A 25,972-nucleotide genomic window follows, 5' to 3' on the forward strand; every position below is an offset into this window, starting at 1 on the left:
TGCCCTTCCTTGGGCCAGGCCCACTCCAGTCAGAGTCCTTCACATCCTGTCTCCCTTTCTCTCTCTCCCGCGGTCAGTGGCGGCCAGAGGAGTCCGAGGACTATGTAAGTAACAGGTGTGCGAGCGCGGGCGAGACCTGGGTCAGGCTGGGCTCGTGGGACGCTCCCCTCCCCCGCCTTCCCCCCCAGCCTGAGCTGCCGAGATCCGCAGGGCACCAGCCACATCCGGAGAAAATTGGCGTTTAGACTCAGGCGGCGAGCTGAGCAGCGATTGGCATTTTCTCTAATCCTTACTTCTCGCCTGTCGAGCAGCAATTTGAGGCCAGTGTTTGTGATCGACCAGGGCCTGGCCCCTGCTCTGGCCAGACGGGGATGGAGTTAAATCCGATCCTGATCATTAGGCCTTATTGATCCCTGGAGTGAAAAATCACCTGCTCGTGGCCCAGGCTGGGAGGGAGATCTGGGGAGCCGGTTCCAGCATTGGTGCATTCTGGAGCCCCAGCCCTGGGACGCCCTCCAGCTGGGGCAGGAGGGTGTCTGCGAGGGGTCGGTGGTGGCTGCAGTGGCCCCACCTGAGACTCAGAGCTGGAGGGACACCAGGGTTGGTGGTGACAGCTCTGTTCCCACTGCACGGTGGTCCCCTCCCCTCTTCCCACTCTCCCCTCCGTGTGGCGTGGCTTGGCCTCCTGTGGTGTTTCTCCGCATGTCTGCAAGTGATGCCTCGGCTGGAGATGGGCATAGGCAGGGCCTGCCGAGGCTGGGGGACACTGCCCTGGCTGACTTCTTAGGCGTCACCTGGGACAGTGGGGGAGTAACGTTCCCCATGGTAGGGGTTCGCTGTCCTCGACTTTCTTCCCTGTCTCACAAGGTATTGCGAGGTATACGGTGTTCACAGAGCCCATTTCTATATGAGGTCAGGTGGGGTCCTGACGGGTCCTGCAGGGTAGCACCTTGGCCCAGTCCACCTTGCTTGCGGGTGTGGGTGTGGGTGTGGATGGGTGCGTGTGTGTGTGTGTGCGTGTGCACACGCATGCACTGCAGTGGCCCTCTGCCTGCTTACACAGGAGGAGCTGTAGGCTGCATGCAGGTGCGTGCCAAGAGCCACACAAGGTGCTGTGTGCGTGCGAAGCTCTGTGCCCTGTGTGTCCTGTATGCACAGACCTCGTGAGGTGTCACTCATGGTACAATGGAGTGGAGGAACAGTGTAGCCCTTTGTTCTTACCTGAAAGGAAGAGGGAGCAGTCTGCTCCAGGCGTGCAGCTCCTGGGACGGGTGGGTCCTCCCGGGCGCACGTCCCACCTGCCTGCCCTGCGTCCGGCAGAGCCCAGCATGGCACGGCACCGCTGCCCCCAGGACCTCTGGCCCCGTGTGCCCCAGAGACTCCCCGCCAGCTGAGGTCCTGAGGTGGCTGGCACGGGCTGGCCTCCTTGCTCCTCAGTGATGGAAATGGGCCCCTCCTCGTCCTCAGGAAACCACCATCAGCGGCCTGACCCCAGAGACCACCTACTCCGTTACCGTCGCCGCCTACACCACCAAGGGAGATGGTGCCCGCAGCAAGCCCAAAATTGTCACCACAACGGGGGCAGGTGAGTGAGGGGTCAGGGACAGAGCCGAGGGTGGGGCAGCCAGGTGGGCGGCACCGGAGCCCAGCGCGTGGTTGTTCAGTCCCAGGCCGGCCCACCATGATGGTCAGCACCACGGCCATGAACACCGCGCTGCTGCAGTGGCAACCGCCCAAGGAGCTCCCCGGAGAACTGCTGGGGTACCGGCTGCAGTACCGCCGTGCCGACGAGCCAGAGCCCACCAGCATGGATTTTGGCAAGGACAGACAGCACTTTACAGTCACCGGCCTACACAAGGGAGCCACCTACATTTTCCAGCTGGCCGCCAAGAACCGGGCTGGCCTCGGAGAGGAGTTCCAGAAGGAGATCACGACACCCGAGGACGCACCCAGCGGCTTCCCCCAAAACCTGCGTGTGATAGGGCTGACCACCTCCACCACGGAGCTGACCTGGGACCCCCCGGTGCTGGCAGAGAGGAACGGGCACATCACCAACTACTCCGTGGTGTACCGTGACATCAACAGCCAGCAGGAGCTGCAGAACATCACTGCCCACACCCACCTTACGCTCTCCGGCCTCAAGCCGGACACCACTTACGACATCAAGGTCCGCGCGCGGACCAGCAAAGGCGCCGGCCCACTCAGCCCCAGCATCCAGTCCCGGACCATGCCCGTGGAGCAAGGTGTGTGCTGCGGGCACGTGGCCGCGCCTGGGGAACTCTGCTCTCCTTGACCCACTGACCTCTGGTGACTGTGATCCACCAGCCTCTGCTGTGTGACCCTCCTCCAATCTCTCATGACCATGACCACTAACCTCTAGCCAACAGGCGCCACGTTATCGGTGTGCGACCCTTGACCTCTGCTCTCCTTGACCTACTGACCTCTGCTGTGCGACTCCAATCTCTCGTGACCTTGACCCACTGATCTCTTTCGACTGCATCACCATTCTTGGGTGTGGGACACTAACCTCTCGGGGCCATGACCCACTGACTTCTAGCAAACACGCTCCACTGTGCTCTGGTGTGGGGTCTCATGCAGCTCACGACCAGCTCCCACTGACATCCGGTCACTGACCAGCACCTCTGGAGATCCCGACCACGGGTCCCGTGGCGCCTGCCTGGCTCGGTATTCGTTGCGAAGAGGAGTTTGGGCTGAGAGCTGAGCTGTGTGATTGGAAGCTGGCTAGGGGTGGGGTTCCTGGCCTCTGCAGCTATTCCTGACCCCCAGCCCCGACCGGCATCTCCTCCCGGCAGGGAACCCTTCGCCCGCCCGGTTACACGGCCAGAGCTGACTCCCCCCTCCTCCTGCATTGTGTTCCACAGTGTTCGCCAAGAACTTCCGCGTGGTGGCCGCGATGAAGACGTCTGTGCTGCTCAGCTGGGAGGTCCCCGACTCCTACAAGTCGGCTGTACCCTTCAAGGTGGGTGAGGGCCACGGCCATCCAAGCCTACGCACACGCAGGCCTGCCACGGGCTGTCAGTCCAGTCCTACGCAGGGTGTCTGTGGCGCAGCTTCCCGGTTGGGGGTACGCACCCGCTCTGCCCCGTGGGCCCGTGACAGCGAGGCTCAACTCCGTGCACTGCGCCCCCTCTCGCCGCCAGATTCTGTACAACGGGCAGAGTGTGGAGGTGGACGGGCACTCCATGCGGAAGTTGATCGCAGACCTGCAGCCGAACACGGAGTACTCGTTCGTGCTAATGAACCGCGGCAGCAGCGCGGGGGGCCTGCAGCACCTGGTGTCCATCCGCACGGCCCCGGACCTCCTGCCGCACAAGCCGCTGCCCGCCTCCGCCTACATAGAGGACGGCCGCTTCACCCTGTCCATGCCCCACGTGCAGGATACCTCCCTCATCAGGTGTGCGGAGGAGGCAGTGCGGGGGAGGGGCGGGGCCGGGGGCGCGTGGAGACGACAGCCCTGACCCCCGCTCTGCCCCCCCAGGTGGTTCTACGTTGTGGTGGTGCCCATCGACCGTGTGGGCGGGAGCGTGCTGGCCCCAAGATGGAGCACCCCCGAGGAGCTAGAGCTGGACGAGGTGCCTGCGGACGGGACGGGGCACCGCTCAGGACAGCCCCGTTGAGCTGGTTGGCTGTGGCCCCAGTGACACCCCCAAGCCGGAATCACTCTGGCTGGCAGCCTGGCCCTCTCTGGGACTCTGAAGCGGCCCCCGGGAGTTCTCAGAAAAGTCCCGGGAGGCCTACAGAGACTCCGTGGAGGGTTTTGCCGAGGCTCCCCCAGGACGGGAAGGAGCAGAGACCGCTCTGCGGGTCTGGAGGCTCCTGAGCCCTGTAGACTTGGGACAGTCCCAGGGGCTGGAGCAGAACGCCCAGCATATTGGGCATCCCCCGTCCTCCCCCCGCAGAGGTGTGGAGCCAGCCCTCTCAGGGTGGGGGGCAGGTGACCCAGAGGCCCTCTTCTCACTGGGCTGGGCAAGGGGGCGGGCAGTGATGTTGCTGTGTGCTGGTCTATGGCGCTATTCCGCGAGGACGGTGGGCCAGGCCAGGCTCGGGCCCCTTACGTGGAAGGTGAGACTTGGTCTCCGTCCAGGGAGAACGTGTCTGAGGCCACAGGCCCAGGGGCACATGGGCGGGGGTCGGGTGTGACTCCTGTGCTCTGCTCTGTCAGCTTCTGGAGGCCATCGAGCAGGGCGGCGGGGAGCGGCGGCGGCGGCGGCGGCGGCAGACAGAGCGGCCGAAGCCCTACGTGGCTGCTCAGGTGGACGAGCTCCCTGACACCTTCACCCTGGGGGACAAGAGGAGCTACCGGGGCTTCTACAACCGGCCCCTGTCTCCGGACCGGAGCTATCAGTGCTTTGTGCTCGCCTCCCTGAAGGAGCCCGTGGACCAGGTCTGCCTTAGCCTCCCGGGCCCTCGGCACCCCGAGAGTAGGCCAGCCCCAAACACTATGAGATCCCAGACCTAGGGCTGCCCCAGAGACCTCAGACCTGCACGAGGTTATCTCAAAAGACATCAGCCCTGAGGACCCAGGAGGCCAGACCTAATCTAGCCCTAGGGACTCAGTCAGCTGGCCAGGCTTAAGTCAGCCCCTGAGGAGCCAGCCCTGCCAGCCCCGCAGAGCCCAGCCCCAGAGCCCTTCCTCCAGGTTTGGTGGGCAGAGGGTGGGGGATCTCGCCCTGAGCTCATCACCCATGCTGTTCCTCCACTGGGCCACAGAAGCGCTATGCCTCCAGCCCTTACTCCGACGAGATTGTGGTCCAGGTGACACCAGCCCAGCAGCAAGAGGAGCCTGAGATGCTGTGGGTGACAGGCCCCGTCCTGGCGGTCATCCTCATCATCCTCATTGTCATCGCCATCCTCCTGTTCAAGAGGTGAGTGCTGCGCTCAGGGCTCCGGGGGACAGCCACCTGCCCCTGGACTCTGACGTCCTTCCTGGCACGGGTCATGCAGGTGCAGAGCAGCCACGGCGGCCTGCACCGCAGCTCCTGGGCTCAGTGGGAAGCCCAGAACAGCAGAAGCAGCGTGTGTGCACACGCATGTGTGTTAATCTAGGTGTGACAAGAGCCAAAGCTTCACAGAGGGCTGGTTCACTTGCATCCCTGGGCACGTCTGTCCATCTGTCTCTCTGTTTCGGTGGATGTGAGCGTGTCTGTCTTTAAGCTTCAGGACACTGCCCTCCCTGGTCTCCTACCTTCAGCACTTGCTCTGCCACCATCCCGAGGTGACTCCCCAGCTGGCCCTTCCACTTCCGCCTCGAGAGGTCCAGACCCAACAGCAGGCCCGCACGCCCACGGACATTCAGTTGGCCCACGTTCATTGAGCTTCTGGTGTAACCACAGCATCCACGGCTGTCCCAGACTCAGTGTGTCTCGAACCTTCCCTTTAACATTCTTCCCCTCTAGTCCCTATCCCGAGGGGACTGGTCCCTCCACCTAGATAGCAACCGGAAACCTGGATGCCAGCCTCCCCCCTCTCTTCCCTCTCACTCCGCCCGGTTCGCTGGGAGTTCTGTCCTGAGGACAGCTGCATCTGCCTCTCCTCCCCGCCCGGTAGGCTCCCCACAAGGCAGTGCGTATAGGCTTAGCTGGGCCCTGGCACACACTACTCCTCGGCCCTCTCTCTTGGGTGGTCGTAGTCACCCGTGCTTGGAGCTGCTGTTTCTCTTCACCCACCTGCCAGCCTGAGAGGCACTTCCCAAAGATTTTTCGCCCTCGGTTTAAAATTCTTAGTGGCTGCAAAAATAAAGCATGACCTGTCACCTGACGATCAAACGCCTGGCTAGTCTGGCCCCTGCTGCCATTCCCGACATCGGCACTGACTTGATGTGGTTCCCTGGCCGGCCGGGGCTACGCCCCCTCCACTCTGCAGCTTTCTCGCTCGGGCCCACCCAGCTGCTGCCATTGCATCCTTCAAGACTCCCTTCCAGAGGCGCCTGGCTGGCTCAGTCGGCAGAGCACGCAACTCTTGATCTTGGGGTTGTGGGGTCAAGCCCCACACTGGGCGTAGAACTTAATTCCAAAAAAAGGAAAGATAAAAAGACTCCCTTCCTGACTCTGGTACCCACAAGACTGTCCTGGGTCCCTGCTTCTTCCCCACATTGCCCCCCATCTACCCCAGTGGGCACATGATAAGGCCTGCGTTTCTAGCGCCCACCATACTGCTTGCCCACAGGGTATGTTTGTGAACACTTGCAATGAACCCACGTTGGTCTGTATGTCTGAACACATCTCCACGTTGGGGTTTTTTGCTCTGTGCCCCATCTCTCCCCTGCCCCTGACCCCTAACCTGGACCAAGGGCCTCCTTCTTGAAGAGTTAACTCCTTCCTCCCAGGGTAGATAGGGCCAGGCTTTCCTTGTCCAGGGCATGGAGACTGGGGGGGGGGCAATTGGAGGAATGTCCCACACCCCACTCATCCTCCTTCCCACCCCGTCTGGGTCCTGGGGTCTGTCAGGAGAGCCAACCCCCTGCCTGTGAGTGCCACATAAGTGCCATAAACAGGTTCCTCAGTGTCCCCCTTATCGTAAGAGGGCCTGAACTCTTGGCGGAAAACAATGACCATTCCTTTCTTCTGTCCTTGCTTGTCTTTCGGGACCTAGTAAACAAGAAAGGTAGGAGTCATTCCTTCTCTCTTCACATGCCTCCCCCTTCACTTCTTATCCCTGTGCACATTTCGGGCCCAGCAGGGAGGGGCGGGGCTTTGACCAGAAGCCTCCAGGCCTGTGCTCGTCTGGTCAGCTCAGCAGGCTCCGGGGTGGGCTCTGTGACTCTCTCAACTTACACCCTGCACAGGGGATGCCCCTTCCCCAGGGCACAAGGATAGTGCAGACTTCCGTGCCCTCCCTGAGTGCACAGACTGACTCCGAGCTCACCAGAGCCTTCTCCCTGGCTCCAGTTCTCCAAGATGACCCAAGTGCTGCAGGAGACCTATGTGCAGAGAGCACTGGCTGCAAGGCAGGGGGAGGTGTGTGTTTCTACACACTCGTGCACACTTAACGCAAGCACCCGTGTCCACGTAGCAGGAGTGGCTCCTGGATGCTCGTCAGCAGCTAGACCCCATAGTCTGTCTCTGACCCTGTCCTTACAGACAGGGGAGCTGAGGCCAATGAGGGAGGACTGTGCCCAGCTAGGGGGACGCCTTCCCCGGCCCGCCCCTGCTGCTCTGGACATTGACCCTGATACCGAGACAGACAACGGGGGCCCAGCTCTCTCTGATGTTTGCGTATCTTATGTGTCGTTTGCATGTTTATTCCTGGCGGCTCCTGCTGCCTCCGCTGTGGCGGCCTTGGGGACAGTAGCCACTGCCCAGCAGTGACCTGCCCTCTACTGGAAGGCACCACCAGCCTTTGCAACCCCATCTCCCCTCGCTGCACTGGCTCTCCGTCCACTCCGCACCCCAGTCCTGCTGTTTCCCCACCCACCCCACCCTGTGTTCTCCATGTTCAAGCCGCTCTGCCACTGGCTCCCCTGCACTCAGAGACCCCAGGATGGGGTGAGGCGGTGGGAGGGACTGAGCCGTAGACACAGGGTCTCTGCCACAGCCAGCCATGCCACCCGTCTCTGTCCTCTGCCCCCACCTCAAGTTCTCACCAGCCTCCCTTCTGCCCCTTCAGGAAGAGGACCCACTCCCCATCGTCCAAGGACGAGCAGTCGATCGGGCTGAAGGACTCCTTGCTGGCCCATTCCTCGGACCCCGTGGAGATGCGGAGGCTGAACTACCAGACGCCAGGTAGGGTGGCTTCCCAGCCCACCTGCCTCCAGCCTGGGCCTGCAGGTCCTGGAGTTTACCAAGAGCCACTGGCCCCACGCCCCCGTTTCCTCCTCTTTCTTCCTGCTGCCCACTCCCTGTACCCATCCACTTCGTTGAAGTGACAGAAGGCCCTATATGCAACAGCTGCCGGGAGCCCTGGACCCCAGAGCCTCTCGGGGGAGGCCCAGCTGCTGAGGCCCTGCCTCATCTTGGGTCAAGGCCTCCGGATATGGGCTAAGGACCCTCCCAGAGCCCGTATCCCAGCCACAGGGTGGCCAGCGTCTGCACCTGCACCCTGTCTCCTCTGCACAAAAGAGGGGTCTGTTGGTGGGAAATGCCCCATCAGACACTTAGGGTGGGATAGGGGGCCCAGACTTAACTGTGAGCACAGGGTCCCCACACAGGGCATTATACCTGCCCTTACTTTTCCAGCCACTCTCCCGTGGCCCTCTGGCTGGCCCTGCTTCCTAAAGTGTCACTCCCTCCCCATGCCCCAGGAGACACAGCTCAGACCCCTCCCTGAGGTGAAGTCTTCCAACCCACCTCAGCCCCCACACAGGCCTGGGGGTCTCCCCTGGCTTCTAGAACCTCTCTGCTCCTTCCACAATGACACTTCTCACCCTGGGCTAGAATGGCCTCAATGACAGTCCAAGTTCTGTGGAGCCAAGAACTGTGTCTTGTTCATTGCCATCCCTTGTACTGCGCACACTGTGGTCTCTTAAGGGGATACCCGTGAAACGGACACACAGATGACTGAGTTGAGTGAGTGAACAAACACACACAGGGCTTGTGTATATGTGAGCTAGTTAAATTAGTGCGTATTAAATGACTGCATAACTTAATGGCTTAAAACAACAATAGTTATGTGTTATCCCTTACAGTTTTTGAGGTTTGGTAATTCAGACAGGAGTATAGCAGGAACAGCTTGTCTCTGTTCCAGAATGTCTGGGCCCTCACCTGGAAGTCTGAGAGCTAGAATCATGTATTTATTTTTATTTTCTTATTTATTTTTTTAAAGATCTTATTTATTTATTTGAGACAGAGAGATACAGAGAGAGCATGAGCAGGGGGAGAGGCAGAGGGAGAGGGAGAAGCAGACTCCCCACTGAGCAGGGAGCCCCACGTGGGGCTCGATCCCAGGACCTTGAGATCATGACCTGAGCTGGAGGCAGACCCTTAACTGACTGAGCCACCCAGGCGCCCCTGAGAGCTAGAATCGTTTAAAGCAGAGGTCAGCAAACTTTGGTTCGTGGTCAGTTATGGCCCACCACCTGTTTTTGCAAATAAAGTTTTATTGGAGCACAGCCACGCCCATTCGTTTATATGTTACCTGTAGCTACTTCCGTACTACAAAGGCAAAGTTGAGTAGCATCTACCATGTGTCCGCAAAGCCAGGAATATTTACTCTCTGGCCTTTATGGAAAAGTTTCCTGTCCCCTGAATTCTAAAGACTCATTCATTTATATGTCTGGTGTTGATGCTGGAGTCAGCTCTGAGCCCACCTGGGACTGTCAGCTGTGACAACTGCATGTGGCCTCTTCACGCGGCCTGGGCTCCCTCGCAGCACAGTGACTGGGTTCCAGAGGCATACATCCTGAGAGCGGCGAGCTGGTGACCTAGCAGGCTGTGGCAACCCAGCACGATCCTATCTGTGAGCAATCCACTGTCCAGGCTGCTGGGGGCCTAGAGGGCACAGAAGCCCCCTATGAGAGGGGATGGTGGGAGAGAGCTCCCTTCAGTGGCAGTAGCACTGCAGAGGCAGCCCATAGGCGCTGGGCGTTGGGGTACCGAGCACCCACAGATGAGAGTGGAGGGTAGGCAGAGGTCCACAGAGGAACCTGAGTGCCAGGCTAAGGTTTTTGGGCTTCATCGTGAGGGTACCAGGGAAGCATTAAAAGTTTTCAGCAGGGCCAGGCGCTTGGGCAGCTCAGTCAGTTGAGCGTCTGCCTTTGGCTCAGGTCAAGATGCCAGAGTCCCGGCTTCGAGCCCCACCTCAGGCTCCCTGCTCAGCAGGGGGTCTGCTTGTCCCTCTCCCTCTGCCCCTCCCCCTGCTCCTTCTCTCACTCTCTCAAGCAAATAAAATATTTTCTAAAAGATTTCAGCAGGGGAGCGACAGGGTCAGAATTGTGATTTGCAGATCTCACTCTGGCAGGTGTGTGGAAGTCAGATTGGAGGGGAGGAATTGGGAGACTGGGAAGCCATGGAGTGAGTGAAAGGTGCCAAGGACTTGGACGAGCAGGGTGGCTGTGAGGGTGGAGGGCAGTCTCCGGCAGCGTGAGGAGGCCGCAGGGCTCGGGCTTATGGCTGAGCAATGGGCAGGGGGGTTCTAGGTGGCACCCGGGTGTGCGGGTCTGCACCTCCGTACTGCCACCCCCCGAAACCGCGGACATGGGAGGTGACAAGCAGCCAGCGAACAGAAGGGGGGGCAGCCAAGAAGGGGGTGAAATGTCGATGAAGGCTGAATGAAGAGCAGCCAGGGAGATTAAGAAGGAGCAGCCAGAGCGGAAGAGTACGGGAAGAGTGGGGTGTCCCTGAAGCCAAGGCCGGGCATGGCTGGGCACCGGGACGACCGTTGGCTCTGGCAATTGCGACTGTGGAGAGAGCATGGTGGCCAAGTCCTGGGGACAAGCATCTCAGTGGGTTGAGGGGCAGTGAGTGGGGAGTGAGCAGGTAGAGAAGCCCCTTTCAGAGGCCAGGGTGTGAGGGATGGGATGGGCACGAGAACCCCAGTGAGGGAGGAGAGGGCTGCCAGCTTGAAAAAGGACTTTTCTTCTTACCAATATGGAAATTGTTTACAGACGGTGGACCTTCAAGTGAGCGTTTGAGATGCGGGGGTGACAATGCTTACCCAGGGAACCAGAACCCAGAAGCCAGCTCCAGGCCCCGGCCTGGATGTGGGGGTGACATAGCCCAGGGGAGCAGTGTGGGGATGCCTCCCTGAGCTCCAGGCCTGAAGAGGACGGGAGTTGGGGGAAGCCGGTGTAAGGGAACATGCTGCTGGGGCTCTGGACCAGTGGCCCCGGTTTTCTCCACAAAGAGAAGAAGGTGGTTAGAGCCTCAGGGAGGGTGTGGCCTGGGTGCGGGCGCTAAGCTGGCATGCCTGGGACGATTGCTGAGCCACTAGGGCCCAGGCTGGGCCTCAGGGGCTGGAGGGAAATCACAGGGGTCTGAGAGGAAAGGAGGGATGAAGAGGGGTGCGCAGATGGAGTAAAGGCCGAGTGCCGAGGGATGGGGGTGTCCAGAAGGGGCTGTGGGCAGAGCTCGAGGAATGGGCTTGCCAGGGGGGAGAGGCATCCCCGTGAACACAGCGGTCCCTGGACTCTTGAGAGAACCGGGGACCAGAAGGGACAAGGGAGGCATCAGGGGCATGGCAAATTTTCTTCTTATTTTTTTAGTTCAGGAAGCTTTTTTTTTTTCCTCCTATAATTTAATCTTTACTCTGAAAATTTTTCAAACCCACAGAAAATACAGCCGTCATCTGCGTATCCTTGTGCAGACTGACACTGTCGTTTCTGGCCACACGTGCCCCATCTCTCTATGTGAAGGCACACTCCCCTTTTGCCTTATCATCTGACGATAGCCAAGGTCAAATTTCGATACCAGAGGGGATGAGGGTTGGTTCGGATCTAGAATTTAGTCTTAAAGAGAGGTCCCCAAGGCTGTGCAGGGTTTGGGAGCTCCGGGTGGGAGATGGGCCTGTGTTCCTCCGGGGCGCCAGAGGGGGCCTGTCGTGGGGCCCGCCGTTCCCCCGCAGTCCCCCCGCGTGTCCCCTGTCACCGGAGAAGGTTGATGGGCTTTCTTCTCTTGCCCCGCTATTTTTTTGTGTTTTCTTTCTCTGCAGGTTCCAGTGTCCCCAGTTGCCCGAATATCTCAAGTTAGTTTTCCAAGTTCGGGGGCTACTCTGGCTTCTGTGTCTGTTTCCTCCCACTTTTTCTCACCCCATCGCCTCCGTCCTTTCTTGACTCTTATTTCCCTTCTCTCCTTCCGTTCTCCACCCTCCTCTCCCCACAACCTCTCCAGTCCTGTCTTCCCTCCCACTGGCCCGGCCCTGTCTCTGCCTCTGTGGCCTCCAGTCCCCGTCCGACACCCTACCGGGTGCCTCTCCTGTCTCTGTCTCCCCATCTCCCTCCTTATTTCTGCTTCTCTCTCTGGATTCTTCCGTGTCATTCTGCCATGTCCACTCCATCCACGTGCTCAGTGTAGAGACCACGTCACCAAGTCTCCCACAATGACTGGCGTCAGTGAGGGGCAGGAGGGCTGCCCACAGGCAGGGCCCGTGGGGCGGGTGTGCAGCTGCCCCCGACCTGGGCTTCCAGCCCCAGCCCGGGAGGTGTCCCTCCTGAGAACCTGCCAGGCGGGGCCCTGGTGCCCCCCCCCCCACGCACACACGTGCTCACAGCACACGCACTCCCCTCCATCCTCTCCTGCCCTCCGGCCGCTGTGTGCTCCACCATCCCTGTCGCCGCATGTGCTGCTGTCCCCATGCCACCAGTGCCGAGTGCTCCATGGTCACACGTGTTCACATGTGCACATAACATGCGTCGGGGCTGTCTCCGCCACCGGGCGCAGGCCTCACGCTGACTCCGCCTTGATGCGCCCCCTCCCCTAGGTATGCGAGACCACCCGCCCATCCCCATCACTGACCTGGCAGACAACATCGAGCGCCTCAAAGCCAATGATGGCCTCAAGTTCTCCCAGGAGTATGAGGTGAGACATCCTCACCCCCCGGCCCAGGCCTAGACCCATGCCAGCTCCTGCCCTGCCTCGGGTCCCAGCTGTGGGTCGGGGACCCCGGGCTGTGGCAAGTGGGGGAACTCAGCTCCTCAGGTGCTAGGCCTGGCCGAGGCCCTTTCAAGCACCCCAATTCTGGACACTCTGACAGGTGCCCACGTGCTAACAGAGGCAGACAAGAGGTCGCCTCTCCACACACACGGATGAGTAGAAACAGCTCATGTGTCAAGAGCTTACCGCACGTGAGACCAGGCTAGGCAGTTTGCATGCGTCCCCTCATTCTGTCCTCACAGTATGAAATGGTACGGTTATTATCCCATCTTACAGTTGAGAAAACTGAGGCTCAGAGAGGGGAAGTGACTTGCCCAAGGTCAAACAGCTGGCGCGTAGTGGAGCCAGGAGTCAGACCCAGGCCTGCCTGACAGCCTGTGTCCTGCACACGCACACCCTCACGTGCGTGCTCAGGGTGACACAGGTCACAGAGCGGGAAGTCGGGAGACTCAGGCCCACTGCTCAGGCTGCACAAACCGTCTTGCTCACAGCCCTCCACAGGCTCTCATCCCTCCGGTCCTGACTCCTAGCTGCCCCCTGCTGGGTCTGAGGGCTTCCAGGCGGCCCAGCTGGGGAGGGCTCTGCTAGAGAAGGAGGTGATGAAGGAGAGCCCCACCTCCTCTAAGGAGCACCCCCAGAGACGGTGTTCTGCCTTGGCTGCCCTCCTGCTGCTGCCCCCTGCTCCCAGCACAGGCCTGGCCCAGGACTGACCGTCAATCAATAACGGATAGATAGGTGATTGATGGACTGGCACGGCCTGACCTGTGCGTCCGCGCCCTCTAGTCAGATGTCCGCCGTCGGCTGTGCGTGTACCCCGGGGTCCCAGGATTCCCGTCCCGAGGGCTGTGGGCCAGGTAGGTGCCGAGGGCTATGGGCCAGGTTCCCGCAGAGGAAATTGAGCTCGGCAGGCAAACTGATGAACGCGTCCGCCGTGAGGAGAGCGTGCCGCCTCTCCCTGTAGGGCACCGGCGGGCCTGCTTTGCAGAGAGGCCCCGCTGTGAAGGTAACGGAGTTGGCGACTTAGGCTCCCTGCTCTCAGTTCTTTCACCGTCCCAGAGGGCCTTCCGTGGTCCCGCCCGCAGCCACCCAGTCCCACGTTCCACACCTGCCCTTCCTTCCCACGAGACTCCACACCTCACCGTCTAGGCTCACGGTGCTCCCTTCTATCGTCCAGTATGAGCTTTCCCTCCTCCTCCAAGAAGCCTTCTGTGCCTGCCCGGGCGTGCTGTGGGCTTTCCCTCAGCCAGGATCCCATAGCTCTGTCACCTTTAACGGCTCGTCACACTGTCGAGCACTTACCTGGACTGAACGCTGGGCGTACGGAGACGTCGGGCCGCTCGGCCGGTGGGGAGGGGTCAGACGACCGACACTGAGCACGACGGTACACCCTCGTATTAAATATGACAAAATGCGCAGAGAAAGGAGGCTGACGGCACCGAGGCAGGCTGAGGGGTGGGGTGGGGTGGGGTGGGGTGTGCTGAGGGTCTCACGGACGCAGTGCCTGCTGTCCTGTGGAGAGGCACACGGCGGGCATCGCGCGCTCTGCGGAGAACTTGGACTGCGTCCTTCCGTGAAAGGGGCAATAATAGAGCCGGCTGCGTAGGACGATGAGGTGAGGGATACATGCCAAGTGCTTAGAACAGTGCCAAGCACACCGCGGCTTCTCACTGGGACTCCGCCGTTAGCGCCGTGATGATCTGTGGCCAGAGGAGCTGTGGGAGGCGTTGAAGCAGGAAAATGATCCTCAGATCTGCATTTTCTGGGGATGGTTCTGGCTACAGGACAGAGTGGGTCGGAGCAGAGCAAAAACGAAGACCCAGGGAGATGCCCAAGTCCGAGTTAGGGCCGCCTGGCCAAGGGGGTGGGGAAGCACGGGGACATGGTGACTGACGGAGCATAGAGGGGTTTTTGAGGATGACTGGAGGGCTCTGGCCAGGGTTTGGGGGTAAATGGGTGAATGCGCCTTTGACCGAGACGGTGTTCCAGTGGCAGAGCCGGGTGTGGGAGGAAGCCGATGGACTCCGCTGAGCAAGGGCTGAGATGGCAGGGCCCCTGGGCCCCCCAGGTGGGGCTGCCCGGGCGGCTGCTGGCCATTCAGCTCGGGAGCTCAGGGAGGCCGGCTGCGGCCGGAGCTGCAGACAGCTCAGCAGGTGAGCACAAGGCCCTGCGAGCAAGTGAGGGCCCCAGCAAGGTTGTAGCATGCAAGCAAGGCCCAGGAACGAACCCTGGAGGAGTGCTGTGCCCTGCCCCGTGGGAAGGGCAGGCGGAACGAGAGGAGACAGACAGAGAAGGGCCAGGCTGGTGCAGTAGGCGCCCAGTACCTTGGTCTGTACTCGTTTCAGTAGTTGGGGGCAGGGCTGGAGCTGCTGTCCCCTGCCCCCATCTGACCCCGACCACACTACCGGGCAAGGGGATTTGGCACCAGGGTCAGAAGGGCCGCTGGTCCATCACCTAACCAACAGGCGATATGGCACCCTCGGCCCCACGGCTGGGAGTGGGAGCTGGTGGTGGCCCAGGCAGGAAGCAGCATGTGGGCACCACCCGGCAGGCTGGGTCTTGGGGGCAGTAGGGAGACCCCAGCTCTTACCCTGTTCTACCTGCCTCCTCCATTTCCTGCAGTCCATTGACCCTGGACAGCAGTTCACATGGGAGAATTCCAATCTGGAGGTGAACAAGCCCAAGAACCGCTATGCAAACGTCATTGCCTATGACCACTCCCGAGTCATCCTGACCTCCATCGACGGTGAGCTGAGGGCAGTGCCCCCTCCCATCCCCTTGCTCTCCTCCTCGCAGGCCGGGAGCCCCAGGGGTGGGCCAAGATGTGGTGGGCTGAGTGGAGGCTCTGGGATAATGCTCTCCCATGTCCCTTCCTGTTCACAGGTGTCCCAGGGAGTGACTACATCAATGCCAACTACATTGACGGCTACCGCAAGCAGAATGCCTACATTGCCACGCAGGGCCCACTGCCCGAGACCATGGGTGATTTCTGGCGGATGGTGTGGGAGCAACGCACAGCCACTGTGGTCATGATGACGCGGCTGGAGGAGAAGTCCCGGGTAGGACCGTGTGGGGGCCTTCCCACCAGGGGTGGGGTGGGAGATACTCAGTCACCAGGTGACTTCCGGGCACCTTTTCCTGTCTCTGTCAGAAGTTCCCCCAAGGGAGCACCAAGTGCTCCTGTCTTCTTGGGGTGTTCTCATGCTCCCTGGCTGCTGGGTATTCCTGGGATTTGGCCCGTTCCCTAGACGCCGGCACGTTCCTCGGATATTAATGTGTTGTACCAGGTGCTGTCATTTTCCAGGAATGTTAAGATGTTTCCCAGTTGCTAGCATGTTCCCGGGATGTTCACATGTTCCCCAGATGCTGGAGTGTTCCTGGGGCATTAGCACATCTCCTAAGTTAATTAGTGGGAAGAGCTGCCGTTATCTGCTTTTGCACTGCAAAGCATCGACTGGAACGTAAAATTTATAGAGCTTGAAAATGGCGCATAAACGTTATGGGTAAATTTGGCAGAAAATGTGCCTGGTGCGATCTGGTCATGAATAAATAATTTTCAGTTACAGCCCTCATTCTCCCAACTAGGGCAGGGATGGCAACGTAGCATGAGAACCTGGGTGGCCTCACAGATCTGAGAGTTCAGGGCCTGGGCGCCTTGTGGCCTGGTAACTGAGACCTTCCACCCTTCTTCCGCCCCGGGCCCTGCTTCTCTGAGCCTTTGGGGACTTCTAAGCACCCTTGCACCTGCCCCACTTGTCACTCTGTAGGTGAAGTGTGACCAGTACTGGCCGGCCCGGGGCACGGAGACGTACGGCCTCATTCAGGTGACCTTGCTGGACACAGTGGAGCTGGCCACCTACACCGTGCGCACCTTTGCACTGCACAAGGTATGGCCCTGCCCCAGCACTTGTCCCCGACCCAGGCCCTATCCACAAGTGGTCCAAGCACGGTGTGCTGGGGACGGGTGAGGGAGAACTTGGTGCCGCAAGTCGGGGCTCAGAGGCGTGTGAGCGCCCTGTGGCAGCCAGTGCCGTGGGTGGGATGACCGGAAACGGTGCCTCAAGCTCCTTCAGGCCGCCTCCTGTGGGTTCTGAGTCCTGTCAGAGCAGCGGGTCTGGTCTCCGCGTCAGGCTGTCCTGCCCGGAGTCTGTATCAGGCATGCTGGCCCCGTCGCATCGTGTCTCCCCACTTTTCTCCCCAGAGTGGCTCCAGTGAGAAGCGGGAGCTGCGTCAGTTCCAGTTCATGGCCTGGCCAGACCATGGGGTTCCCGAGTACCCCACCCCCATCCTGGCCTTCCTGCGGCGGGTCAAGGCCTGCAACCCGCTAGATGCAGGGCCCATGGTGGTGCACTGCAGGTGAGAAGGGGGTACGATGCCACCAACGGGGTGGGGTGGGGGGTGGGGTGGACCCCTGCCCCAAGCCAAGCCTGTGTCCTGCAGCGCGGGCGTGGGCCGCACGGGCTGCTTCATCGTGACGGATGCCATGCTGGAGCGGATGAAGCACGAGAAGACGGTCGACATCTACGGCCACGTGACGTGCATGCGCTCGCAGCGGAACTATATGGTGCAGACAGAGGACCAGTATGTGTTCATCCACGAGGCGCTGCTGGAGGCCGCCACGTGTGGACACACAGAGGTGCCTGCCCGCAGCCTGTACGCCCATATCCAGAAGCTGGGCCAAGTGCCTCCTGGGGAGAGTGTGACCGCCATGGAGCTCGAGTTCAAGGTGGGCTCAGGGGCCTGGACTGGGGCATGGGGATGGTCCCCCCACAAGAAGCCAGGCCTGACCAGCACACCCCTCTGTCTAGCTACTGGCCAGCTCCAAGGCGCACACATCCCGCTTCATCAGTGCCAACCTGCCCTGCAACAAGTTCAAGAACCGCCTGGTGAACATCATGCCCTATGAGCTGACCCGTGTGTGTCTGCAGCCCATCCGTGGCGTGGAGGGCTCCGACTACATCAACGCCAGCTTCTTGGATGGCTATAGGTCAGCATGCCGGTGACTACCCACCGCACTCTCCGGGGGCCTAGGCCCGCGGCTGGCTAGCTGGGGGCACAGCAGAGGAGGGCCAGCCCAGAAGATCAGAGCGGGCTTCCTGGAGGAGGGGTAGTCAATCTGAGCGGGACTCCACGGGCCTAGGCAGTCTTGGGGAGACTCAGGGGGCAGCAGCACCTCCAGCATGTCCAGTCTTCTGTCCACCCCAGACAACAGAAGGCCTACATAGCCACGCAGGGGCCCCTGGCAGAGAGCACCGAGGACTTCTGGCGCATGTTATGGGAGCACAACTCCACCATCATCGTCATGCTGACCAGGCTTCGGGAGATGGGCAGGGTGAGCCCACCCCCCCCAAAGGGCCCGTCCCACACCTGGGAGCACACTAACCATCTCTGCACACCCAGCCTCCCCACAGCAGAGCCTCAGACCCCCTCTCACCACCTGAAGCGTCCTGCCCCAAGCTCCTCTGGAACCGGAGCTCTCCTCCCCCGTTCCTCCCTACCTGCTCATGGGGACCGGGCCCTTTGTCCACAGGAGAAATGCCACCAGTACTGGCCAGCAGAGCGCTCTGCTCGCTACCAGTACTTTGTCGTTGACCCGATGGCCGAGTACAACATGCCCCAGTATATCCTGCGTGAGTTCAAGGTCACAGACGCCCGGGTAAGTGTGGAGAGGGGAGCGCGTAGGCTTGCATGAAAGCGCGTCTGATGTCGCCCGAGTACGTGTGGCATGGTGCCCTGGCCCAAGCTGCAGGAATCCTAGGTGAGGGTGCAGGTGCGGGGGCAAGAGCACCTTTCCCGGGGCCCCAGGTGTCAGGATTCCATGGGCGCAGACCTGTGTCATCGTACGACCCGTCTGGCCTGGTAGGGTTGCAGGGCTGCAGGGCGAGGTCCGCGTGCCAACCCTGCCCCCGACCGGCGTCTTCCAGGACGGGCAGTCGAGGACGATCCGACAGTTCCAGTTCACAGACTGGCCGGAGCAGGGTGTGCCCAAGACGGGCGAGGGCTTCATCGACTTCATTGGGCAGGTGCACAAGACCAAGGAGCAGTTCGGGCAGGACGGGCCCATCACGGTGCACTGCAGGTAGGCCCGGTCCCGTGGAGGGCTGGGGCGGGTGGGGGCCCGTGGGCCTGGCGGGCAGGACCCCCGAACCGGTGCCGTCCCTGAGCAGTGCCGGCGTGGGCCGTACCGGCGTGTTCGTTACCCTGAGCATCGTCCTGGAGCGGATGCGCTATGAGGGCGTGGTCGACATGTTCCAGACCGTGAAGACCCTACGCACGCAGCGCCCGGCCATGGTGCAGACGGAGGTGCGCGGGCCGGTGCGGGCCGGTGCGGGCGGTGCGGGCCTCATTCCCTGCTCTGCGCTGAGCGCCGGCAGTGTGCCTGGTTCCCGGCCGGGGCTGGACAGCAGCCCTTATGGAGTGCAGGGTCTGGGAGCGATAAACATGACTGGGGTGGCCGGGGGCAGGCAGGTGGGTGCAGGGCTGTGGGAAAGGGGGAGAGCTGAGCCTCCGAGGCTCCTCCGGGCTCTCTGGACACCACCTGGGCCAGACATCTGGGGCTAGCACCTGCTCGGGCCCCACCAGCTGCAGGGGGAGGGCCCTCGGCCAGCGGGTTGCGCGTACCCACTCACGCTGCCTGAGGCTGACCGGCCCCCAACCCCGCAGGACCAGTACCAGCTGTGCTACCGGGCGGCCCTAGAGTACCTTGGCAGCTTTGACCACTATGCAACGTAACTACCGCTCCCCTCTCCTCCGCTGCCCCTACCTGGGGCTCCGGAGGGGACCCAGCTCCTCTGAGCCATACCGACCATCGTCTAGCCCTCCTGCACAGATGCTGTTGCTGGCAGAGCACAGCCCACCGGGGTCACAGCGTGTCAGGAACATTGCCACACCAAATGGAGAGCCCAGAACATCCCTGGGCGAGTGGGTGGGCCGGCAGGCAGGTGCCATGGCCCGTCTCTGTCCACCAGTCCCGCCCAGAGCCTGCTTCGAGCTCTCTGTTCCGCTGCTGCGTTTCTCATGCTTCTTCTCATGGGGTGGGGATGGGGGCAAAGTCTCCTTTTTTATACATTAAGTGGGGTAGACCGAGGGATTCTAGCCTCTTCCCTCTGATTTTCCTTTTGCAAATCCTTAACTGCAGAATGGGCCGCTGTGGGGGTTGGGGTTCAGTTGTTTTCTTTTTTGAGTTCAGTTTGGATCCTTTTTTTGTATGACTTCTGCCGCTGAAGGACAGAACATGCCTTCCTCTGTGCAGAGCTGGGGCCGCCAGGCTGAGTGGAGGCCCAGCCGTGGGCCTGGGAGGCACCACTGATCTAGCCGCTCGCCCAGCCCTTCCGATGAGATCCTGTTTCAACCAAATGCGGGGAAACACAAGTCTTTCTTTTTTTTTTGAAGTTTGTTTTGTTTTTCCTTCAGAGCCTTATTTGAGGCCCCACAGACAGTGGTGGGCGGGGAGGAGATAGGAAACACTCATCTCCAGTTGTCTATTCCCGTGTGTGTGTGAACATTCAAAGCCCAGAACCACAGACGTGTCTCGGGGAGCCTGGCAAGGCGTTCCTCATCACCATCGTGTTTGCAAAGGTTAAAAAACGCAAAGACAAAAAACAAACAAAAATCCAAAAAAAAAAAAAAAAACCCGCCAAGAAAAGAACAGAGTCATCCCCCTGGCCTCTGCGTCCAGCCCCCAGGAGGGGAGGTGGCCCCTTGTGCCTGGGCTTCCCAGGGGAGCTGCCAGGCTGACCTCTGGGCCCACAGAGCCTCGCTTTTGTCCCCGGCATCGCGGGATGGCGTGGTGATGGTAGGCTGTGGATCCGGCCGTGTGGCCTCAGTGACTGACACAGGTCAGGGTGTATACCATGCCCCGCACACCTCAGGGCCGAGCAGGGGCACAGCTGGCCCTTCAGGTCCAGGCCAGTGGGCCTGGGAGCACACATCTGTCCTCAGAGCAGGGGCCAGATGATTTCCCTCCCTGGTTTGCAGCTGTCTTCAAAGCCCCCGAGAATTGCTCTTTTCCACTCCTTCAAGATGCCCTCATAAACCAATGTGGCAAGACTACTGGACTTCTCTCAATGGTACTATAATCAATCCTTATTCTCTCGGCTTGCTGAGGGGCAGGGAGAGGGCCTCTGGGCAGCACTATAGGTAGGTAAGTGGGGGCGGGGAAGGGTGCATAGCTGTTTTAGCCGAGGGACATGGAGCACACGTCCCAGATCTAGCTAGGCTCAGTCAAGATCAGCAATCCAGGGTTGGTAACGTTGGATGAGACATTCATTTTTACCTTGTGGATGCCAGTGCTGTGGAGTCCGCTGTTGTACACGGTCTGTTTTCTATTTGTTAAGAGAACTATGGCATCGTTGCATAATTCTTGATGGTAATAAATTTGAATAATCAGATTTCTTACAAACCGGGCCTCTGTCTCAGCTCTTTCTGGAACCAAAGGGTGGGCTCTACCAGTTCAGTACCTAGGGGCAGATTCTGGAGATTTCCTGCTCCGCAGGAGACCGCGAGGCTCTCCTGACTCTGTGTGGCGGCTCACTTTCAGAAAGGAGCATACGAACCCTGAAAACCAGCCCCCAGTGTGTATCAAGAGCAGCCCACGTGGGACCCAGCTCCCCCAGCAAAGAGCAGGCGCTTTGCCTTTCCTCACCCCGCCCTCCCCTCCCCTTCCCTCTCCGCCTCCCCTGCTGCGCGAGGACGGAGATGGCGGTGCTGGTGGAGGCTGGGACGGGATGGCAGTCAGTGAGTGAGGCCTCTCGTAATCCCTGCAATGTGGCTCCTGGACCCAGTGTGGCCGCCTGACCCCCAGACACACAGCAGCATGGGCCCGTGGAGCCTGGCAGCCTCTCCACGAGTGATCAGACCAGTCCTGCCAGCTTGTCGGGCCATGGAACTTGCCCGGGGCACAGAGACAAACAGGACCCAAAACAAGCAGAAAAGAGAAATAAGTCAGCAGCGACCAGGCTGTTAGGGAGTGTCATGACCAGCCCCACCCCGAGGTGCGGTGGGTACACTGAGGCAGCACCGGACCCTGGGGTGCAGGCTTCCCAGAGGAGGGGACATCGGCAGGAGTCTGAGCATTTCACAGGGTGAGCAACGGTCGCTTTTAAAAAGTGGGGAAAGCATTCCCAACACAGAGTAACTTGTACAAAGGCTTAGAAGCAGACCGACAAATATGAGGACCTGCAAGGAGCATGGTTTGGGGGGCGGGAGCGAGACAGGCTGGAAGCAGCCAGACGGCACAGCTGAGGGGTTTCAGTGGACGGGGAAGGGATCCAGTCCCTGGCAGGTGAAGTCCCTCTGTCACGACCTGCCGCCCCCACCTCGGGCCTCGCCACCCTCCAGTGCTGGCAGCTGTCTCCTTGGGGGCCGTGAGTGACCAAGGCCTGGGATTTGGGCTCCCCGGCACCTCGGTCAGTGCCTGGCATATTTCTACCTGTTCAGAAAAATGACATCATCCTTGCGTTACTCTTGATGGTATTAAATTTGAGCAATTGTTTACTGAATAAGAGAAGGAACTGTCAAACATCTCCAAGTGAGGGATAACTATCAGATTGTCACTTGGAACAAGAGCGTGAGAACTGCAGGGCAGGCTCTGCACAGAGCCCTGTAGGTCATGATCTCTAAGCCTCGGAACAGCCCAGCTGAACAGACCCTCCTCTCTGAGGCTCACATGGATGCGTTTGTCAAAGACCACAGGGCAGCTGAGCGCCACAGCTGGGACCCACACATGGTTACATGTGCGCCAGAGTCTCTGCCCTTCCCCTCGCCCCATGTCACCCCCCCCGTCCACCCCCATCCTCTGGGCCCCCCATCACAGTGTGTAGCACGCCATCCACTCAGTTTCCTCCCTCACCCCACATTCAGCTCATCGGCAAACCCCACCCATTCGGCCTTCTCCATCACCTGTTCGATTCTCTGCTCGATTTCCCTGGCTGATGTCCCACCACCCTCTCCTGCCTGGACTGCTGCCAGGCCTTCTACCTGGTTGGCCTGCCCCAGCCCCACCCCGGCCAACCCATGCTCAGCACAGCAGCCAGAAGGATTCTTCCTGCGGGCAGACATGACTATATCACTGTCTTCTTTTCTTTTTTTTTAATTTTATTTTATGTATTTATTTGACAGAGAGAGAGACAGCCAGTGAGAGAGGGAACACAAGCAGGGGGAGTGGGAGAGGAAGAAGCAGGCTCCCAGTGGAGGAGCCCAATGCAGGGCTCGATTCCATAACGCCAGGATCACACCCTAAGCCGAAGGCAGACGCTTAACGACTGAGCCACCCAGGTGCCCCTATATCACTGTCTTGACCAGACCCTGCCAAGCCCTCACAGTCGGCCCTAAACTCCACGGGTTTGTGCCCACCTCACCATTCCGCCTCTCAGCTCCATACTCCATAAGTTATTCTGGAACATTCTCCCCCACCTCTCTAGCTGGCTAAATCCTGCTCACTAGGTCTCCAATGAAATAGTTCCTTCAGAAGCTATCCTTAAGCATCCTAAATGAGGTTAAGTGACACTTCTGTGCAAGTAATTTGAATTTTTTTTATGTAATCCTCTCAATACTGTACAGTGTGGGTCCTATTATGCCCATTTTGTAGATGAGAAAATCAGGTGTCATCCACTCACTCAACACAAACTCAATGAGCATTGGCTATGTGCTAGTCTCACCAGTAAGCTGAACAAAGACTTCCATCTTTGTAGTATTTATATCCATAGGAGGAACCGTGGAGCGTATGAACAAGCAAAGGTCCTGGGCAGGAAGGGGCCTGATTGTTGAGGCTGGTGTGGCCATGACACCATGAGCCAGGGCTAAGAGAGCAGTGGATGAGGTCAGAGAGGAAATGGGAGCCAGGCCTAGGCCATGGGGAGGACCTTGGCAGAAGTCCAGGTGTGGTGAGAAGTGACCAGATACTGGTTCATCTTGGAGGTTACATTAAGAGGAATTGCTTATGGACCAGATGAAAAAGTCAAGGTTGACCCCACAGCCTTGCCTTGAGCAACTGGAAGGATGAAGTTGTCATTTATTAAGATGGGGAAGGCTGAACATAAGTGTTAAATAACTACTTAACATTTAAATAACTATTTAACACTTAAATAACAGGGGTCCCCAACTAGAATACGGTGGAGCTGAGAGCACTCCCAGGTCTGCCTGATTCCAGGGCTCTTTCCACACTGCTACCTGCCCTAGCTAGGAACAGATACACTGAGAAAAAAATATCTGAAAGGAAATGCATCAAGAGTTGTGAGGCTGGGTAATTTTCTTCATAACTTTTCAAGTTTACTGGAAAAAATTAATATTGCTTTAATTTTTTAAAAATTTTATCCATTTGACAGCAAGAGAGCTGAGATCATGACCCAAGCTGAAGAGAGACACTTAACCGACTGAGCCACCCAGGTGCCCCAATAACGCTTTAATTTTTTAAAAGACAAACTTAAAATGTACAATGAATACTTCTTTGTTAAAAAAAAAAAAGTCTTCCAAATAAAATAGAATCAGAAAATGCTAGTCCCCATTCTTTTCCCTGCCCCAAAATCCCCAGGGGGAGTCACAACAATTTAGTCTATATCCTTCTGGGCATTTTCTACGAATATATACAAGCCTGTATATAAACTATTTTTTTACGCAACTAGAATCATAGTCCTATCTTTCTGCAAATTTTTCATGTAAATATGTTGTGGACCTCTTTCCACATCAGTACCTCATCTTTTAAACTGCTATACGTGGGGTGTCTGGGTGGCTCAGTTGGTTAAGTGTCTGCCTTCAGCTCAGGTCATGATCCCAGGGTCCTGGGATCGAGTCCCACATCCGCTCCTTGCTCAGCCAGAGTCTGCTTCTCCCTCTCCCTCTGCTGCTGGTCCCCCTGCTTGTGCTCTCTTTCTCTGTCAAATAAATAAGTAAAACCTTTAAAAAATAATAATAATAAAAATAAACTGCCACACGCTCTACTGTTACAGATGTACCCTAAGTTTGTAAAACGGTTATTGATAGTTTTTTTGTTTGTTTTTACTAATGAAAAAATGGAAGCACGTTAGAGATAAAAATAATTAAGTCTTGAAGGATACAAAACAAAAGGTCAGCTCTCCTCCCTCCTCTCCCCAGCTCGTTTCTGGGCCGGTTGCACGTTTAGTAGACAGCACCTGGCGACTCCAGGTGGGGGGGGGTTAATCAATGTACGTGACCTTCCACCTGTGCGTCCTGATTTGGTTAGCTCTATTTTTACTTTTCATTTTTCCGGAACTCCCTTAGGACTCTAAACAACATACTTAAACATCTATGTCTTGATTTATTGCCTTTGGCAGTAACCATTGATCGCCCTCTCTGAAGAATGAGGACATTAGCTCACTTTCCTGGACTCCCCCCCCACCTACCATTTTTTGTTACTTCACATCAAGGTTCACAGTATTTTCTGTTCTATGAGTGCAATTAAGTCTTCCATTCTAGAAAGTGAAAACCGATAAACAGCTTTTTAATTGTATGTTTATGAAAAATCTTTCAAGCACCAATTTCCAATAAGTTGTTTTCTAATTTTTTTTCTTTATTTCCTCCACTTGTTATCATACCCCCTGCCACTGTTCCCCGGACAGCAGGTTAATCTCTTCCTTTGGCGAGGACTCCCTTGTGAGATTTCTGCGCACAGGATTTGAAACTTTCTGATTCTTGTATGTCTGAAAATATCTTCCTTTTACACTCACTCACAGTTCTCACTTTGCCTGGCATGGGCTCCTTTATAAAAAAAAAAAAAATGGTTTTCCCCAGAACCCCGAAGATATTTTTGCCGGTTCTGTATGAACCAGGTGCTGAAGGAGGCGGGGTTGTACGGCAACCGTGGAGGCTTAGCTAATGGGTTTCCTTATCAAAATACCCTGATATCTGCCCTGGAGACCGCTTTGATTTTTTATTTGTGGACTCTGAACGTAAGACCTATGCAAGCTTCTGGGGAGGAACCACCTTTGACTCCAGCATTTTTGCTTTAAGAGGAACGTGGCGGTTTTTTGTTCTGTGTTTAAGAAAATGTGCTTTTCCTGGCTCCCATTTCTCCATCAATCTGCTTACTATTTTTTGGAATTCTTACTTTTTTTTATAAAGATTTTGTTTATTTATTTGTCAGAGGGAGAGAGAGCGCACGCACACACACACAAGCAGGGAGAGCCACAGGCAGAGGGAGGAGAAGCCTCCCCTCTGAGCAAGGAGCCCCCAGGACCCAGGGTTCATGACCTGAGCCACCCAGGTGTCCCTGGAATTCTTACTTTTAGAAATACTTTGGTGGGGGCTCCTGGCTGGCTCAGTCTGTAGAACATGTGATTCGTGATCTCAGGGTCTGAGTCCAAGCCCCACATGGGGGGTAGATTTTACTTTAAGAAAGATATTTTGGTGCACGGTTAATGTGAGTTGGGCTCCTCCCCAAAATTGTTTTTTCCCCCAAATAATTATTCGTTAGA

The 25,972-nt window shown here is 58.2% G+C and overlaps 1 protein-coding gene across 1 annotated transcript in view; it reads left to right on the forward strand.

Moving 5' to 3' along the window:
• Nucleotides 1-20,943, forward strand: part of PTPRF (protein tyrosine phosphatase receptor type F) — a 78,552-nt gene extending 57,609 nt beyond the window's left edge. The window contains 22 exon segments of the mRNA XM_034650823.1: nucleotides 78-104; nucleotides 1,468-1,585; nucleotides 1,665-2,243; nucleotides 2,883-2,980; nucleotides 3,162-3,415; nucleotides 3,500-3,593; nucleotides 4,184-4,405; nucleotides 4,732-4,886; nucleotides 7,627-7,742; nucleotides 11,605-11,637; nucleotides 12,373-12,470; nucleotides 15,165-15,288; nucleotides 15,426-15,601; nucleotides 16,310-16,429; nucleotides 16,744-16,898; nucleotides 16,983-17,268; nucleotides 17,351-17,529; nucleotides 17,748-17,874; nucleotides 18,073-18,198; nucleotides 18,467-18,621; nucleotides 18,710-18,845; nucleotides 19,206-20,943. Coding sequence (XP_034506714.1) covers nucleotides 78-104; nucleotides 1,468-1,585; nucleotides 1,665-2,243; nucleotides 2,883-2,980; nucleotides 3,162-3,415; nucleotides 3,500-3,593; nucleotides 4,184-4,405; nucleotides 4,732-4,886; nucleotides 7,627-7,742; nucleotides 11,605-11,637; nucleotides 12,373-12,470; nucleotides 15,165-15,288; nucleotides 15,426-15,601; nucleotides 16,310-16,429; nucleotides 16,744-16,898; nucleotides 16,983-17,268; nucleotides 17,351-17,529; nucleotides 17,748-17,874; nucleotides 18,073-18,198; nucleotides 18,467-18,621; nucleotides 18,710-18,845; nucleotides 19,206-19,274 — 3,447 coding nt within the window. The 3' untranslated portion in view covers nucleotides 19,275-20,943.
• Nucleotides 20,944-25,972: the final 5,029 nt, after the last annotated feature.

The sequence above is a fragment of the Ailuropoda melanoleuca genome, chromosome 2, assembly GCF_002007445.2.
Source record: "Ailuropoda melanoleuca isolate Jingjing chromosome 2, ASM200744v2, whole genome shotgun sequence".
NCBI classification, from domain to species: Eukaryota; Metazoa; Chordata; class Mammalia; order Carnivora; family Ursidae; genus Ailuropoda; species Ailuropoda melanoleuca.